General features: G+C 48.5%; 1 protein-coding gene across 1 annotated transcript in view; it reads left to right on the forward strand.

The window, feature by feature from the left end:
• The window catches only part of ANKS6 (ankyrin repeat and sterile alpha motif domain containing 6), a 44,514-nt gene extending 37,751 nt beyond the window's left edge, over positions 1-6,763 (forward strand). Inside the window, exons 14-15 of the mRNA XM_054584949.1 lie at positions 933-1,049; positions 6,659-6,763. Of these exons, the coding sequence (XP_054440924.1) occupies positions 933-1,049; positions 6,659-6,763 (222 nt within the window). The remainder of the gene's footprint in view (positions 1-932; positions 1,050-6,658) is intronic.
• Positions 6,764-18,041: the final 11,278 nt, after the last annotated feature.

The following is an 18,041-nucleotide window of genomic DNA, read 5'->3' on the forward strand; positions in this document are numbered from 1 at the left end:
GGGACTGGATGTGGGTTCCCTGCCCCAGGTCCAGGATGGTGGGGGGAGGGGAGTGTCTTGCAGGGCCAGGGGCCAGGTGGCTTCAGCCAAAACCACATCACTCTCCTGCTCAGCCCCTCGGCACCCTGAGAGCTAGAAAGTCCCAGAGGAGCTGGGTGTCAGCGGTGGGAGATGCCTGCATCTCACAGACAGCTTGGGACTGGCTGAGGGAGCAGACCCCATCCCGCTGATGCAAAGCTGGCTCAATATATATATATATTTTAACCCAGGAAAGTAAAGCGATTGTTAAAAAAGAGAAGGAAAGATAGGGTGGGAGTTCTTTCTCCTGGAGCTGAGGCACAGGCAGGGGTAGCAGAGCTGTTAGGATTTCTCCCGTGGAAACCAGAGGTGGTATGGCTGGGGGGGCCATTATCCAGAGCCCTTCCCCACCTTCCTTCTCCACGTACTTCTTTCCTTATTGCTTCTGCTTGTTTATTTTCTCACTCTATCTTTCCACAGTCTGCATCTCTCTTGTCCTCTGGGGGGAAGTGTGGTGAGTATCTCCATATGCCCACATTTTCTCTGCAGTAGCCAACATTGTTCAAAGTCCAGCAAAACTGGAATTTACTTTCTTACAGCCGGACACGGCTATATTTACCACTCTAGCCACCCAGACTGCTGCCTTGGGGGCTTTTTTCACTTGTTTCATTTTCAGGTTCTTTCCAAAGTACACCCATCCTGAAAATCCCAGGGTTAGAGCTAAGGAGAGTTAGTTCTTACTGATATTTTCAACTAAACTTTCAGCATACAGTCAGGAATTGGAAATACTAAGTTTTAATTAATTCACTACTAATAAGAACTAATAGCTCATAATCATGATATTCCTGTTGTAGTTGGGAAAAAGAGATGTGGCACCAAGCAGATGGCAGCGAATCCCCTTTCTTTCTTCCCAGGTGGATATGGAAGCATTCCTCACCCTTACCGACGGCGACTTAAAGGAGCTGGGTATTAAGACAGATGGATCCAGGCAGCAGATTCTGGCAGCAATTTCTGAACTGAACGCAGGCAAGGTATTGTTCTCAATCTTTTTTTCCCCCGTTTTAAACAGCTCGGAGCTTAGAGGACCTTCGGGGGTCTAATTTTATCTCCGGCACATCTGGCAGAGGCTGGCCCCACTTGCATGCTTCTCACTGCCTCCCAGTGTGGCCTGTTCCTCTTCCAAATCTCTCTTCCCATAAGGTTAGATTCAGCTAAAAGATTCCCTCCAGTAATTTCAGCCCACAAGGCTGGGTATTGCCCTCCAGAGCACCGTGGAAGCAGAGACACTGGAAAAGACGTGCCCTGGGGTCAGGCCCAGCCGCAGGTTGAATCACAGCATCTCCGCGTACTTCCTTGTTTCCCTGGGCAAGTCCGGTACCTCGCTGAGCCGGGCTTCCCTCGTCCGTCTGTCTGTAGGGCAGGGGCGATGGCGGTGCTGCCCACACTCATGCGAAGCAGAGCCCCTGGCACCCAGGGACCCATCAATCAGTGTTGGCGTTATTGGCTTCCTTCATTTTTGTCTAATGTTAAATTTCTATTTTATCAGCTTTAAAGTTAAAGGTTAGCCATGCCTCCCACGCACCCAAAAGCGTGCATGTGCAAAACACAAACAAGCAAACAAAAAAACATGAAAAGCAAATCACACCCACTTTGCAAACAGTCATTCAGTCCTGTTTCAGCCACATCCGGCTGCTCACACTCCTTTGCCTTCTGCTTCCCCACTAATGTGAGCTGGGTTTTCTGTCTTTTGCTCCATCAACAGTGTATAATACTTAACTGTTGCTCTTTCACACTTTGCCTAACGGCCCCCCATTTGCTGAACTATAACACATCGTCTGGGATTTTGCCATTGTCAATACTACTGTAGTGGACATCTCTGCCTCTTTCCTTTTTCTTCTGTCCTTGTGTCCCTCAGGCTCTGTTTCACAAGACGACGTTGTGTTAGAGAGTATGACTGGCTTCGTGGTGCTCTCTATATAGTGCCACATATGCACAGAACTATTGAACAAACTTCTAGCACCAACAGCAAATAAATATTCCGGTAGCACTGTATCATTTATAAACCACTTTGCATACATTTCCTCAGTTAATTCAGGTCAGTTACCCTGTGGCTCAGGAGTTTAAGGACCCCTCCTCCTCCTCTGGTCTTCAGAGGCCCGGTATGTGAGCCAAGGAGAGGACAGGAGGGCGGGGAAGCCATGCTTTGGCCAGTCGAGGAAAAAGGACAGGAAATGTCCCAGGTGTAGAGCCAGTGAGGACCGTGGAAGCGTCTTGGGTGGACAGGGAGGAGCTGGGTGCCCCAAGAGCTGGGCCTGGGTGTGGTGGATGGTAACCACTAATGCTTCCAGACCCCGCCCTCTGACCTTGGGGCCATGGCCTCCTTGGCCCATGATCACATAAAGAAGACAGACTGGGCGGTTTGAAAATCTTAGAACGTCACTGGCATCATCAGAGTGGATGGTGCGACATTGTAATTCCACTCCAGAGGAGAATACTCTTTCCTTAAAGTTTGTACAGAGCTTTTTTTCCACTTTCTCTCAAATTCATCATCCCTCTACTCTATTTCTGTTACAGCCTCCCTCCTACACTAAACAGGATCCCATCTAGAGATGGAGAAATGACAGTTGTGGCCTTCTTAGTCAGTTTGGGCTGCATAACAAAGCACCATAAACTCGTGACTTGTAAACAACAGAAATTTATTTCTCAGAGTGTGGAGGTTGGAAGTCCAAGATCAGGGTGCCTGCAGGGTGAGTTCTGTTGGGGGTCCTCTTCCAAGCTGCAGACTGTGGACTTGTCATGTACCCTCACGTGGTAGAGACAAGAGAGGAACAAGAGCTCTCCTCTCTCTTCTTATAGTAGCACAGGCCCCAGCGTGGGAGTCCTACCCTGGTGACCTCATCTAAGTATAATCACCTCCCAGACACCATCACATTGCAGAGTACGGTTTCCACATATGCATTTTTGGGGAGGCCACAGACATTCAGTGCATAACAGTGGCCTTCCTTAGGGGCCCCAGCTGACCAGCTCCCAACAAAGAGACCCAGGCGCTTCCGACATGCCACACCACAGGAGCCACCGAATCCCAGCCATGGCCTTCCTACAGGCAGCATCTACCCTGCAAAGTCAGATGATTCCACATGGAGACAGGTGTAAGGGGAAGGAGTGGATTTAACCTAATGACTAGAGGAAGGAAGGCCCTCTTATTCCAGGGTAACTAGAACCAAAGTCATGAAAGTGAGGACTATGTTTCATAGTGCAAATGTGTCACTGGGAGAGGTCTAATATTCCAAAGGCAAGTTTATCTTCACTATCCTAGGTTACCATTGCAGCTCGATCCTGGTTCTTAGAAAGAGCTAAGAGGTCCTCAGGCCAAAGGTGGCTTCCAGGAGCCTTTTGGATGCCCTGAGTCTTGGCTTCTCTGGGCTGGACCTGCCTGATCCTAACTGCAGGGGTTCCTGCCCATTTCTTGATTGCTACAAGGCACGAGCTTCCCCCTCTAACATTCATACTTGTTCTTTTGCAACCCAGCCTTGGCCAAGGGAGTACCCGTTGTGACTCAGATGTCCTGTACACATTAGTGAACCCAGACCAGGACGTGTGAGAAGGGAGGCCCTGCTTTCCTTGACTGCCAGTGTCTTTCCGCAGCTGCGGCCCACGGCCTGCCAGGGGGCTGGAGGGAGGTGGTTCTTAAGCAGCCTTTTAAAAAACAGAGTAGAGTAGAAATTAACGTTCTTTGCAGGTAGGAAGGGTAAAATTTGTTTCAGTTGTATGTATGTACGTGTAATAGGGTTGTCATATAAAATACATTTTTTTACTCAAAAAAACTTTGAGTTTTTTTTTAAACTCAAAAAAACTTTGAACATTTTAGCCTAAATTTAAAAAAAGGAGTATTAACTAAAACCTGGCTCAGCCTTAACAAAAAATCAGCAAAGCACTGTGGACCCTCAGCCTGCAAGCCATGTAACTTCTGTGTAAACCCATTCTAGCACTCAAGTTGTGATATGCATGTGAGTCTGTTTATTAGTTTGTTAGTTTCAAACAGTTTGTGTTGGAGAATGTTACCAGAAACAAGGACCTGAATTTCACCTTTAGTCCTAAGCCATTGATTACTTCTTTCCTTCCCACTTTTTTGTGATTATCAAAGCATGCATATTCATTTTACTAAATTTGCACTGTACCAAAAAGGTGATTTTTAAAGAAATCATGATCCATCCACCCAGAGGCCAGTACTGTTCACATTTGGGAAGAGCACTCTGCAGTGTTTTGTGCTAAATGTTTTGGTTTTTTTTTCTTTTAAATCCTCACCTGAGGACATGCTTATTAATTTTAGAGAGAGGGGAAGAGAGAGAAAGAGAGAGAGAAAAACATCGATGTGAGAGAGAAATATCAATTGGTTGCTTGTCATACAAACCCTCACTGGGGACCAAATCCACAACCTAGGTGTGTGCCCTGATTGGAAATCAAACCCACGACCTTTCAGTTTACTGGACAATGCTCTAACCCACTGAACCACATGGGTTAGGGCCAAATGTTTTCTTTATGTGGCTGAGATACATGTGGATCTGTAAGTTTACATTCTGCTTTCTTCATTTAATATTAAATATATGCAGTTACCCATGTCATCAAGAACTCTTTTTAATATAACACATTTGCATGGATGTACTACAATTATTTTTTTAATTCTTATTTATAGGATACGTAGCTATCCAGACTTAGTCTAAATAGTATTGCAGTGGGCAACTTTGTGTATAAGGCCTTCTATTTATCTGCTCAGAATAGCTGTCTAAAAGTGTTTCGGAGTCAGAGTCTAATTCAAGCTGTATGTTACCTTTTCTTGAATTACTTTCCAGAAAGAGCTGGTGAACATCCCCACCAGCTGTGGGTATGAGAGCCTGGTACTTCTTTTTAATTTGTTATTAACTCGATAGGCCAAAAAAAATGTGCCTTGTTTTATTTTGCATTTCTTTAACTCTTAGATAAACTAAACACTTTTTTCTACTTTTAATGGATATTTGCTTTTTCCTTCTGAGAATTATCAGGCAGGTCCTTTGAAACTCAGGGGTTTTTAAAGGGCAATTATCATTATCAACGTGAGTCAGTGTGGATGCAGGAATGATTACGGTTTTCATCATCCACGGCTCCCTCCTAAGGTTCGGAGGCAGAGACTGCTGGAACCCTGTCTCGCCCTGACCTCGTTTCTCAGGCAATTAAGGCTAAGGTGGTGTTTAATAACGACATCGCTGTCACCCCTCCTGTTTATTTTTTCGCCCTCTGCAGTTTGCACAGTGCCGCCCATTCATTATCTCAGGGTGAACCTCATCACAGCCCCAGCATGTGACATTTTCCCATTTTACAGGTATGGACCCTCAGCAGCATGGGGCCACGCCTAGGATGCCCCCACTAGTGAGCGGTAGAGTGGAGGCTCATGGTCCTCTGACCCCACAGTGGCTTCTCTGTCCTCTCCCCTGCCACCTTCAGGCTTGTGTTGATAGAATCCTGACGGCACTTTCCCAGCTTATTTAAAACGATCTGGAAGAACTGACTGCAGGGGGACCCTCACTGCCCTCTCAAAGTGTCTGGGAGGCCACTTCAGCACTGGGAGTCGAGCGGGACCGCTCAGGGTGTGGGGAGGTCATGGAACGAAAGGAGAGAAAGTTTGAAGTCAGGGCTCATTCGATGGACTTCTTTTCCTTTTTATGCTTAGCAGAGGACAATCTGCCAGAGATGATTCATTTTTAATTTGCTTTACGTGTTGGCCACATTTATTTGTTAGTTTTAAAAATACATGTTTAAGCCACGCTGCTGCCTTCTGGAAGACAGGGACTGTAGGCCTCCCGCTGCTAGCACAGGGTCCTATGTCAGCAACGACTATTTGAGGTACTGTTGCTATCCCCATTTTATAAATGAGGAAACCAAGGCCCAGAGAGACAGAATACCTTGCTCAAGGTCACACAGCTAGTAAATGGAGAGATGGGATTAGAACTCAGGCTCTTTGATTCCAGTCTCTAGTCTTAACCTCTGTGTATTGCTGCCTCTTGGCCAGTTTCAGTGAAGATGTTCTCTAGGCTTAAAGAAACATTCACATCCCCCCTCTTTTTCTATCTCCAAATGTGTGTGCAAGGGGGCCAGGAAGGGGAGATCTTGCAGGGATGGGATGAGGAGTGAATCACTGTGAAGAGGAATCTGACATCTTTTGGGCAAGGAGGAGGAAGGCTGTTCAAACCCTCACAGTGTAGCAGGAAGAAATTTGGCTCCCGCTGAATGCGCTGGAAGTCCGAGGGCTGGAAGGACGCAGAGAGCAGAGCAAGGGAAGAGACCTCCCTTCCATGCTGTGTGACCCGGGGCAAGTCAGTCCTGCTTCCTGGGCTCTGCTGTCCGTCTTTGCTGGGGGACTGGACTCCTGTGTCTCGGGCCCTCTCCCGTCTTTGGCATGCTGTGATTGTGGGTGCTGGGGTGGGGGGAATCTGACTCAGAGTGTCTTTATTAAACTTGGTGCTCTGTCAATTAGGTAATTCATTTCCCCCAAGACGCCCATGGGTTTTTCAAGTATGAGTTGAGCGTTAACAACACTGTGTCAATTGAATTAATGGTTAAAAGATTTAACAAGGCTTTCTGTGTCTGTTTCCAATTTCCTCCACAGGGACGTGAGAGACAAATTTTACAGGAAACCATTCACAACTTCCATTCTTCCTTTGAGAGCAGTGCCAGCAACACCAGGGCGCCTGGAAATAATCCCTGTACGTGATCCTCCTTCCTGTGGTCACCAGCGTGAGCTTTCTGAATCCCAGTACTGCCTCCACACAGCCAGCGCCCCAGCCGCCCTCAGCTCCCTGAAACACGCCGTGCTTCGTCACACCGCTGCGCCTTAGTCCTGTTGTTCCCTCTGCCTGGAATACCCGTCTTCCCTTCTCTGCTGTAGTAGTTGGTGATGCTTGTGGCTGTAACAAACTCCAACACATTAGACACTTATTCTCACATGAAGTCCAGTATGGCTGCTTCTTGCTTGGCACGTGGTTTCATATGGTGATTCAGGGGCCCAGCTCCTTTCATCTGGGGCTCTACCATTCCCAGGGGCTTCAGAGTCTTTGCTTCAGGCTGGCAGAAGGGGAAAAGGATGTGAAGTGGGTACAGCCGTTTCTTACTGCCTTGCTCTTAACTGCTCACATTCCATCGGCTCCTCCTGCTCCCATTCACCAGTAGTCACGTGGCCGCACCTGACAAAGGACACTGGAAAATATAGTCTTTGTTCAGGTAGTGGCTTCATAGCAACAACTCTATCCTTACATGGGGACATGCATATTTTAGCAGAATATTAGCCTTTTCGGCACATCTTCCCTTAAAACTTCTAACTTGTCCCGACAGGTGACAGTCTGAGTCTCCTATAAAATGAGGCCTTTTCTTGACTCCCACAGAACTAACCTCTCCGGCCACTGGGATCCCTGCTTTGTATATAACTCTACTTTTGCACTTCACCATGCCTACTGCATACAACATGCAACAGGATGTGTGTGTTGAATGAATTTCTCCTTTTTGCAAAGACCTTTTATGTAGGAAAAAGGAGGAGGAGGCTCATTGTGATCTTGCAGGATCTCTTCTTCCTGGCTGTCAGTTTCCTCATCTGTGGTCATACAAGATGATGCCCTCATACTCCATACTGCTCATTCCAGATCACTGTAGGGCTTTCTGCACTTCAAGTGGGAGCAGAAGACCCTAATATATTACATTGTGGAAGGACTTCGGTGCTCACATTTTCTAGGCAAAGAAGCAGAGGATTTGGAATTTTCTGGACTCTGTTAATGCTCTGTTCCTCAGAAGGGCATTGGTTCATGTAGTTTTCTGCCATGTTATATTATACGAGAAGGTCTCTGACTTAAATCCAGAGCTTTCTGGAGTGTTTTCAAGTGAGTAATTTGTTCGGACAACACTTACTGCATTTCTGTCATTTGCTGAGTGATGGGAGTACAGAGACGAGCCAGAGCCAGTCCCCACCCTTGAGGACCTCAACAGGCAAGGCAAATGGATGATCTGACCCCAACCATAAGAGGCAGCATGGTGGAGCGGAAAGAGTTTGTGCTCTGGACTAAGGCTCAGAGTTCAGATCCAGCCCTGCAGGTGGTCCGCTCTGTAGCCAGGTGTGGGAGACTTAGCCTCTTAGTCAGAGCTTAGAGCCAGAGTGCATGAAGGACTTGGGCTGTGGAACATACCCAATAGATGGCAGCCTTCACAGAATTCTGCAGGCCGCATGCTGGCTCCTTGTGGGGGTCTCATCTCTCCCTCCCCAAGCCATGAACGCCCATTTCTGCTCCACTGGCTTTTAGAGGCGGTCATTACTGCGTTGCCCAGAGCCAAATCATGTTCTCCCTCTGCCTGTCAATTCAGTGGGTTTTGTTCCTTCTTCATCCTCCCACCTGCTGAAGCCAACTTTCCACATGACTGGAGCGAAAAGGTTTCATTTTAGCCATCACTGACAGACGTCTTTATAATTGTTCCTCACATCTCAGCCTTCCTTAAGGAGACAGTGTCATTGGGCACCTACCAATACGTGTGCAGCAGCTTGACCTCAGTCTCATCCACCCTCGCTGCCACTCTGAGAGCTGGCATAGTTTAACCCCGTCCTGCGCAATGGGAACACAGACATGGAGGAGTGAAGCTGCACGCTGTTACTCACCCAGAAGCAGCAATCTGGCTTAGAACTGAACGGGTGGGCTTCTGAGCCTGTGCTTTTTCCAAGGACTCCCACAGGCTCCTGGAGCTAGAAGTACCAGGGATTCTTGCTGACTTAATGTGCTCATATAGTCAGGGGTTATGGACAGGCCTAGGGCTATTCGCCCATGAAATACATGGCCGCTGAATTATATGCCTTGAGGTTCTGTGCCAGCTTTTTGCTGTTACGTGTTCTTTTTATAAGCCCATTATTTGTGCAGCTCCTACTCAGGTAAGTTTGATTAAACACCCACAGTACACAAGAGCTATGCTGGGAATCCGCTTTCCACAAATGCAAACCTCCGCAATCTCGTCTGATGACCCCAGAGAAGGGCTGATTATTCCCATTTTGCAGATGGGAAAACGAAGGCTCAGAATGGATGCTTCTCTTGTATTTTTCACTGGACTCAAGTGGTTCTAAGGTGTGTTCTCCCAGGAAGTTTGTGTGCTGGTTGGTAAGAGATCCCTGGGACCCGTTCTGGGCCATGACCAGCCTTCTGATGCCCGTTCTCACCCCATGTGTTCCCTCCCGAGGAGGCTGCTCCCCTCTGCAGTGCTTCTCTTGGTTGATGACCGTCACCAGCTTTTCCCCACGTGTATTCAGTCTGGGCTGCAGAATCTTCCCAGGATGGCTCCCCAGTCTGCAGGAGGTAACCTCTTGGGACCACAGGTCAGCGTGGATGTCACAGCTGTCTAGCCTTGTGACTAGTTTCACAGGATGTTAATAGGTTTTCCACCAAGAAAAACAAAGAGGGGTGTATGTGTGAAAGTGGGGTGAGGCTCTGTGATCAAATGAATTTGGCAGATAATCATTTAAATGATTATCAGTCCTGTAGGGCATTTCAGACCTTCACTACAGCAGTGTATGTCGGGCCTCTTGAAGAGGGCCCAAGTAGCTTGTACCATTTCCCACACATTTGATCATAGAATGCTCCTCCATGGTGCTCTTGCAAGGCGGATTCCTTGGGAACAGGCAGGGAGACCCTGTTTTGACTAGGACAGTGGCAGCTATGAAACGCCACCATTGCTAGGAGTGGCCTGAGGGGGTGTTCAGGGCTTCATTGTCTTTGGTAATGGCCTCTTCCCCCAGCAGCTCTCTGCAGAGGTGGCCTGCTTGGCAGTGAGACATTAAAGTTAAGAGATCCCCGACTTTGAGATGGCCGGGACCCTGCTCAGAGGGCTCTCCATTCTGGAGGGGAGAAAGTGCTGTTCCCCAGCAGCTGTGCAGTGCCCTGCCTGCTGCATGCTGGGTGTTCAAGCCCTGCCGCCCGATGGCCAGGGGAAGGCTCTCACCTTCTTGGCTTAATGGCAGCCCATTACACAGAGGCTGGCTAGCTGTGCAAGGAAAATGTTTAGTCTCTCATTCCATGAACATTTACTGGGCATCTGCCCTGTGCCTGTCCCATGCTGGTACTTCGAATCCAGAGATGAAAAAACTCATTTCTGCTCTCAGGGAATCCGCAGTATCTTAGAGGAGACAAGCACATAAATAAAACATTGCAGGGCCATGTGAAGAGTCTTGTTATAAAAGTGTGCGCTGGGTCCACAGCTTGGAGGATGTCAGTGACAGCCTGGGCAGAAGAGGGCAGAGCTGGAGCCGGTCTGAAAGAGAGACCACAGCTGGCAGGTAGGGAAGAGGAAGGGCACCCCAGATGGGGGACTGTGTTTGGAGGAAGTATCATATTTGTGGTTAAATATCAGGGGTAGGTTAGATACCTGTTTTTCTAATTGCTGATTCTTTTCTTTGAAATGCATAGGAACCATTTATAACCCTGGGAAGAGCACTGGTTCTAGAGGCAGTCCTAGCACAGGGGTTATTGGCTCAACTGCTTTTTATGGGGTAATTTGGGGTGCTCCCCAAGGTGCCAAGGATCAGGTAAAGGGGAGAAAGCCCTTTCACACTATGTGGAGTTGTGCTGATTTGAGAAATCTCCACAACGGTTGCCTATTAAGAAATCCCCTCTCCCCTCACCCACCTGCCCGAATATAGGCATGGCTGGATGGGTGAGGCCAGCAGCAGCCACCTCCAGCCAGAGGTAGCAGCAGCTTAGCTGGCTTTGCTGGCATTGGAGCCTTAAGAATGCCAGTATTGGCTGTGGGTCCCAGCCGTCCAGCTGTCCTGGCTCTGGGTGTCTGTGTCATTGGCACTGCCAGCAAAGTGGACAGAAAGAAGCAGGAAGGCTTTCCAGCCAGTCGCAGGAGCTGGTCCAGCAGGCAGAGAGGAAGCACGAGAGCCTTCCAGTTTGTTCCTGCCTTAGAGCTGCCTAAGACACTGCTGTGCAGGCCCAGCCAAGGCTAGACAGCTGTGACATCCACGCTGACCTCTGTTGCCAAGAAGGTATCTCCTGCAGACTGAGGACCCATCCTGGGAAGATTCTGCAGCCCAGACTGAAGGTGCTGGGCAACACCATCCATGCCCATCTGTCCTTGTCCATTTCAAGCAAGTAATCACCTATTACTAACCGATAGGTCCAGTAAAACATGTAAAGTGAATGCTGATGCTTTCTCTCATAAAGTTAATACCAAATTCAGGACTAGCCAGGGATAGCGAATCTGCTCCCTGGGAGGTGGATTGCGAGTCATCTCCCCCGGGGTGGGGGTTCTCTGTGAATAGTTCTGGAGGGCTTGCCAGGCTCCCCAATGACCTGAGGGGGTTCTCCTCTAACACGCTGCCTGAGAGGGATTAGACCCTGCCTTAAACTTTGTCCATTCAGCTGAGAAGCTAGTCTGTAGACAGTGAGTCACCAAAGCTTGAGGAAGACAGAGGGGAAATGAACACAGTCACCACTAGTGGGAAAGAGCAGAAAGCCCAGTGGACTTGTCTTCAACTTCCTTTCAAAGCAGAGACCCCACCTCCCTGCCACCCAGAGCTTCCTCCTCAGGGTCTTTTCTGGTGGGGGGTAAACCAACTCCCATCAGCATAAGATCCCCACTCCCAAGATCCCCAGTTCCTGTTGGAGCTGCCCCCTCAGGGCTCTCAGGGCATGCCTGTCTTCTTCAGGGAGACTTTGTCTGCACCCTTCAGGTGCCGAGGGTAGGGTTTGGCCTTACCCTAAGGCCTCAGCAGGGCCACTGTATCCTTTGGTAACAGACCAGGATGCCATTTTGTTTCAGCTCTGCAGAGTGGGTTCCATGTTCCTTACTGCCACACTTCAATACTATTTTATTGTTATTCCTATACAGGGAATTGATTCTTTGAAGGACTTTCTGTTTGCCCAGCATATATTAAATAATGGTGAGTTTGTCTTCTCACTTTGATTTTGCTCATTGAAGGTATAAAACTGCTCAGATTCCTTCCAGTGATAATTGTTACGAAGCAGGCAACTGTGGTGTGCCAGGTGCTTCTATAAGTGGCCTTGCCCCCTTCAAAATAGCCCTGTGAGGCTTTAAAATTCCCTTTCTACCAATTTGGTGACTGGAGTACACAGATATCAATGAATCTCACCAAGGTCACCCACTTAACAAGGGACAGTTTGAATGCAGGTCTCACCTCTCACTGTCATGGAGAGTCCACATTTTCTCCATGCCTTCTTGCTGCTGCCCAGCGCACAGAGGAATGTTGAATTGGTATAATCTCAGCCAATAACAACAACAACAAAACAATACCTTGTTAGTCTATAGCTTGTTCACAATTTTTTTTTTTTTTTTTTTTTTTTGATGCGGAGAGGCACTTATACTATAAATAGCTGGGAGATTCTCTGTATTTCTTCTAAGAATCTTTACAAGTCAGGGCAATACCTCATCACCTCTCCTGGTGTCAGGATTTCACATAGCTGTGCTCATCCCCGTAGAGCATTTGGAAGACAAGGTGCAGTGGTCGTAGTTCTGAAGAAGGTGGAGTGAGGCCAAAATCTGTGGAGCCCCAGATGATGAAGAAAGAATACTGGGGAGACCCTGGGAACTAGAGTTCCCTAAAAAGGGGAGTATCCCAGAGGCTGGTCAAGCCCAGGGCAGCTGGAGAGGGGAATTCAGACTTTGGATAAGGACTGGACCAGGCAAGTGCTTCCCAAATGACCCAATGGTGGAGGTGATGTGAGAAAAAACAAGTACAAGACAATGAGTTTACCTGACACTAAACATACTCATTTTACAGGGTTGGCCTTGGTCTTGACAAAAGTCACTACTAATACTTTTGGGGGAGGGGTGGTGGTGATGGTAGTTTTAGTTTTACTGATGTGTGAAATCCAAAAGTCTAAGAAACACTGTTCAAAGTCCCTTTTGAGGTCCTTTCCAGTCCTGAGAGTCTGTGAACATCTATAAAAAGAAGGGGGAGTTGTTCCTCAATCCACTAAACAGAATTACCATGTAACCCAGCAATTCTGCTCCTAGATGTATACCCAAAAGAATTAAAAAGGGGTAGTTAGTCAAAAATTTGAACAATTAGAAACAATTTAAAAATGTAGTGTCATTCAGCCACAAAAAGGAATGACATTCTGACCCATGCTATAATATGGACGAACTTTGAAAACATTATGCTAAATCAAAGAAGCCAGGCACAAAAGACCACACCATTACATGATTCCATTTTTCTGAAATGGACAGAATAGGCAAATACATACATACAGAAAGCCAGGGCTTGGGGAAATGGGGTGCCATTGCTTAATGGGTAGATTTCATTTTGGGGTGATGAAAAAGTTCTAGAACTAGATAATGGTGATGGTTGTGCAACATTAATGTCACTGTACACCTTAAAATGGTTCAAACAGCACGTTTCATATACACATATTCTATCATAACTTTAAAAGAAGGAAAAGGGGGGCTCGCGACCTGTCTAGTCTTCCACCCTAGTGTCAGTCTGTTCATCTAATCACCCTTATCCTTCCGTGGGGAGGACGCAGCCACCCTCGGTCTTCCTCGCCCTCCCGCGCACACAGGTACACACACCCTTCTGCCCCCTTCATCATGAGAGGCTTTCCGGCCCATGTGCCTCCAGATCCTGGCCCAGAAAATACTTCGCGACTGCGAAGTATTCTGCATCCTGGCTCCGCGGAGGGCGAGCCCGGGGGAAGGTGGAAACCCTCCTGGGGCTGGAAGCCTCGCGGGCGGCGCCATCTTGCCGCTCCTCTGACTCTCACTTCCGGCCGCCACGGGCTGCGGAGTAATTCTGCTTCACTTCCTTGTGGCTCTTTAAGAAAATATCCCCACTTTCATCACGATCAAAAACCATTCCTTTGAGTCTCAAGTGAGTATCTTCAGAAGCACTTACGTGTTGCCACGGAACCCGCTGCCCAGACTGCTCAGCTGTCAGTACGTCCGAGGGGCCCCAGCTCTATGGACTCCACTTCTCGCGCCGCCAGCTTCCCCCTGCTCACTTCCACGTGTCCCTTTCTCAGGGGTCCACCCAGGGACCTGTGCCCAAACCACATGCTGCAGGCTGACCTCAACTCAGTGTGTCCCCGGGAACCCACGCTGTGAAAAGGGGCTGGGGGGGGGGGGATTCCACCCATACAGAAGGATCTAGAACTGGAGGCTGCGCATCAGTGTTGCTGCAGCTTCTATAGGTCTGCTTCCCCGGCGAAGTGGCCTCATGGCAAGCCGCTTTTCCTAACTCTTCACGAGCTGGCGTAGTGAAGAGCGTGAGTCAGAGGGAATCCTCTGAGGGAAAGGTGATCGGGTCGCCTGGAGCCACAAACTCACGCGTGTGGTGCTGATGGCTTCCTCAGGTCAGCACGCCGCAGTTTCCTCCTCGTCAGGAAAAGGAGCCGGCACACTCATTCTGTAGATGCTGATGGAGCACCGTGGCAGGCACCGAGGAGGCACCGGGGAGCAAAGCGGACGGAGTCCCTGACCGCCAGGAGCTCTGAGCCATTCGGGGGACGACCGCCCCTGCCCGCAGGCGAGGCTGAGCATTGGCTAAGAATGCAAGACAAATGCTCAGCACAGTCGGTGCTCATGGGTCATAGCCCCTGTGAAGAGCTCGTTTTCTCTCTCCCCATTCTTTCGGGGTCAGGGCCACATGAGCCCTTTGTCACCAGGCCCCGCCTCCACCCGCCCGCCCCCCCCCCCCCCCCCCCCCCCCCCAGCGAACCTTGTGCTCTGCCAGGTGCAGATCTGCACAGTTTCACTAATGAACCTGCTCTGGTAGCAGTCGGACGAGCTGGGTTATGGACCTGCAACCAAGGCAAGGATGACCTGGCCAAATGAATTGCAAAAACGAGGGGAAATATTTGCTTATTGCTTAGCAGTGAACTTAACACACACAATTCGGTTTACAAACCACAACTATATGAAGGAAGAACGAAGAGCAAAGAAAGAATTGGACAGAAGCAGCACAAGGTGCAGACTGTGCTCTTTAGGCACGTGTAATAACTCTGGTTTGATCCACTTTTTATCATGCGCTTGAACATATTGTAGATCACTTAGCATTCCTGGGTCACATCAACAAGTTTCAGCTTGAAAAGTTTATTTTTATTTTTAAAGAATTGCAGAAGTCATTACCAGGAGTATATTTTGATGTAGCATGTTTATGTTTTCACGTCCTCTGTTGAGAGCCCCAATATCAGGTTCAGCTTTCACGGGAGCTCTGAGGGGGTTACAGATGCCCGGAGCCTGGCACAGGGTGCCTAAGGAGCCCTCCTCCTGACGAAAATTTCCCACCTGGAAAAACCTTCAAATAGGTTCCCGTTGACACTCCCAGGGAGCTTTCCAAGCTTCTCGAGCTTTTGACTGAGCTTGTAACTGGAGGCCTGTGGGCATGGCACTCTCCATGATTGATTGTTGATAACACTTAAATGATGCTTTCCGGTCTACAGTCTTGGTGCTCAAAGTGTAGTCCATGGACCAGCAGCTTTGGCATTCTCTGGATGCTTGTAAGAAATGCAGACATGCCCACCTTACTGAGTCAGAATCTGCGTCTTCCCAAGGTCCTCAGGGGATGTGTGTGCACACTGCATTGTGAGCAAGGGTGCTCTCCTAGGGCTTTCCATGCATTCATCTCATCACTCACAACATCCATCTGAGTACGGTGATGCTATCAGGTAGAGGGAGAAACAGGATGCGACAAACAGAATGGCCCACCCAAGCCCACAGGATGGTTAAAGTAGAACTGAGACTCACCCAGGCTTCTCAATTCTCCTTTCAAATCCATGAGCACTTACTGTGGTTTTACACATGGACTCATTTAATTCTTTCATCCATCTGGAGATACCATTATTACTACCCGTTTTACAGATGACAAAAGTAAGGCACACGGAAGTTAAGTTACTTGCCTTAAGATGTCACACCTTGGTCGAGACCCAGTACATGTATAGAACTGACCACTTAGCAATCATAAGTAGGTAGATGGCCTGCAGAGCAGAGCAGTCATAATCATCCTGGTGTAGTGGACCCCACATGAGGTCCAACATCATAAAACCTGGTTTTGCATCCTGCTGACAGCACAAGAGGCTAAGAGGGAGATCACCTCACTTCTGAGGCTTTGGTTTTCCCATCTGAAAGATGGAGGGAATAGCAAATGCTATTTGGCAAGGCCTTGGTGAGGAGTAAGTGAGGTAATAAATGCTGGAGTGTGTTGTAAACTGTAAAGTGCTGTGCACATGCTAGTTAGTGAGTTTATTCTCCAGGGATCTTGGCACAATGATGGAAGAGGAAGAAGCTCAGAGAACAGGGAAGTTGCAGTAGGTGGAACTTAGGAGTTGTCATGGGAACGAAAGCTCTGAGGCTAATCAAGGCAGGAAATACCATCTGGTTTTAAACATCAAAAAGGCTCGACTCACACTGGACTTATTTCTGTAAACAGCAGAATTCACATCATCTTGTAGCAGCAATGTCGGCCCAGAGCAATCTGGAGATTGTCTTTCCCTTGATTTCCCTGGTCAAATCTGGACAAAGCACCTCACGTACTCGGTATCCACCAGCTGTCACTTCCAGAGAAATGTAGACAAGTCAGTAAATCTGAGTTTAAATGGAAAGAAAACATGGCTGAGAGACGGTCTCTCATCCCTTTTCTGGCTTTGTAAACATAGAAGGATGGCTGGAGTTGGTCCAAGGATAGTACAAGGGAGACCTGGGACCTCAGTCAGAGTTGACATCGGAAGGGCATTTCGAGAATGTCTTATCATCTTTCCTCCAAATTATAGGTGATAAAATGGGCCCAGAATGAGACAGTGCCTGCTCAGGGTCACACAGCAAATCAGTGAAAAAACTGAAACGTGCACCTAAATCTCCCAACTCTCAAGTCACTGTTTCACCACTTCGCCAATCACATCTTCCTTTGATGCTTGTGCCAGCATCGTAGTGCTGCTCCCTGGGAAACATTAGGCTTAAGATTTCTCTGGTTCCCCCTGGGCTCTGCGAGATGAGAAGCAGAATATTTCTCGAGTCCTACGACTCCCAGGAATTTGACACCGAAAGCTATCATGTCTTTGTTGTTTCCATGGGAGAAACAAGATTTCTGTAAACTACATAAGCTCAAATGAAACGGTGAAATTGTGAAAACAAAACCTATGCCTTTGAGTTTTCAAAATCTGGAGGAATATCCCTGTTTCACTGCAGCCCTCATACCCAGCAGAGGTCGGGGATAAGACGTTTCATCATGGGGGCTGCTAGAAGTCATTTGAGCAAGGAGCACCGGTAAGACTGTAGGCCTAGAGTGGCTGCCCCAGCTTGGCTTGCCCTCTCTGAGCCCTTTTTCCCACGTGCACCAAAAGGCAGGTTTGATGTGACCTTCCAGCTCTGACATTTTGTGGCTTGATAACCATTTTCTAAGAAAGAGAACGAAATGCATTGTTCCTAGAGTCACCTTGATGCCTTGTTTATCAGCTGACACATACCTGAGTTGAGAAGCATCAGCACTGGTTCTTCAGCTTCTTGCTGGCTAGGTCCTGGGAGTTTCCTGTGAAGGGGGCTCGGAGGAAAACAGTCTCTGTTCAGTCTCAAGGGGAGGAGCATTTGAGACCACTTTTCCCGGCCACTGCTCCAGGACTCAGCCTAAGCTGGCAGAGGGCACCCAAGGGTAGCGATGACAGCACGTGTCCATGGTGTGTTTACCCCAACTCACCCACCATACCCTTGGACACCCAGACTCTGCTTTAAAGGCCCTTGATCCTGTTTCCACCTTCTGGGTTGTAGGCAGCTTCATCTTCTGGAGGTGAAGAGGAGCGGTGGAGAACTGGAAATCTCTCCTGGCCCCGCAGAGCTAAGGGGAAGCCTTGCTCCTGGGGGACGATCCAGGCTGTTTGCAGGTCCCGCTGTGTTGACGGGATGCTGGGTCTCTTGGGGGCTCTCACTCGCTTTCCATCCCTTGGGGTAGGCAGGGTCCTCCCACCACTTTTCCATTTGCTCAGAGCCGCAGGAACCACTTCATTGCTATCTCAAGGGAG

This window comes from Pteronotus mesoamericanus, unplaced genomic scaffold (genome assembly GCF_021234165.1).
Source record: "Pteronotus mesoamericanus isolate MK-2021 breed Mesoamerican mustached bat unplaced genomic scaffold, CSHL_Meso_final contig_78, whole genome shotgun sequence".
NCBI lineage: Eukaryota > Metazoa > Chordata > Mammalia > Chiroptera > Mormoopidae > Pteronotus > Pteronotus mesoamericanus.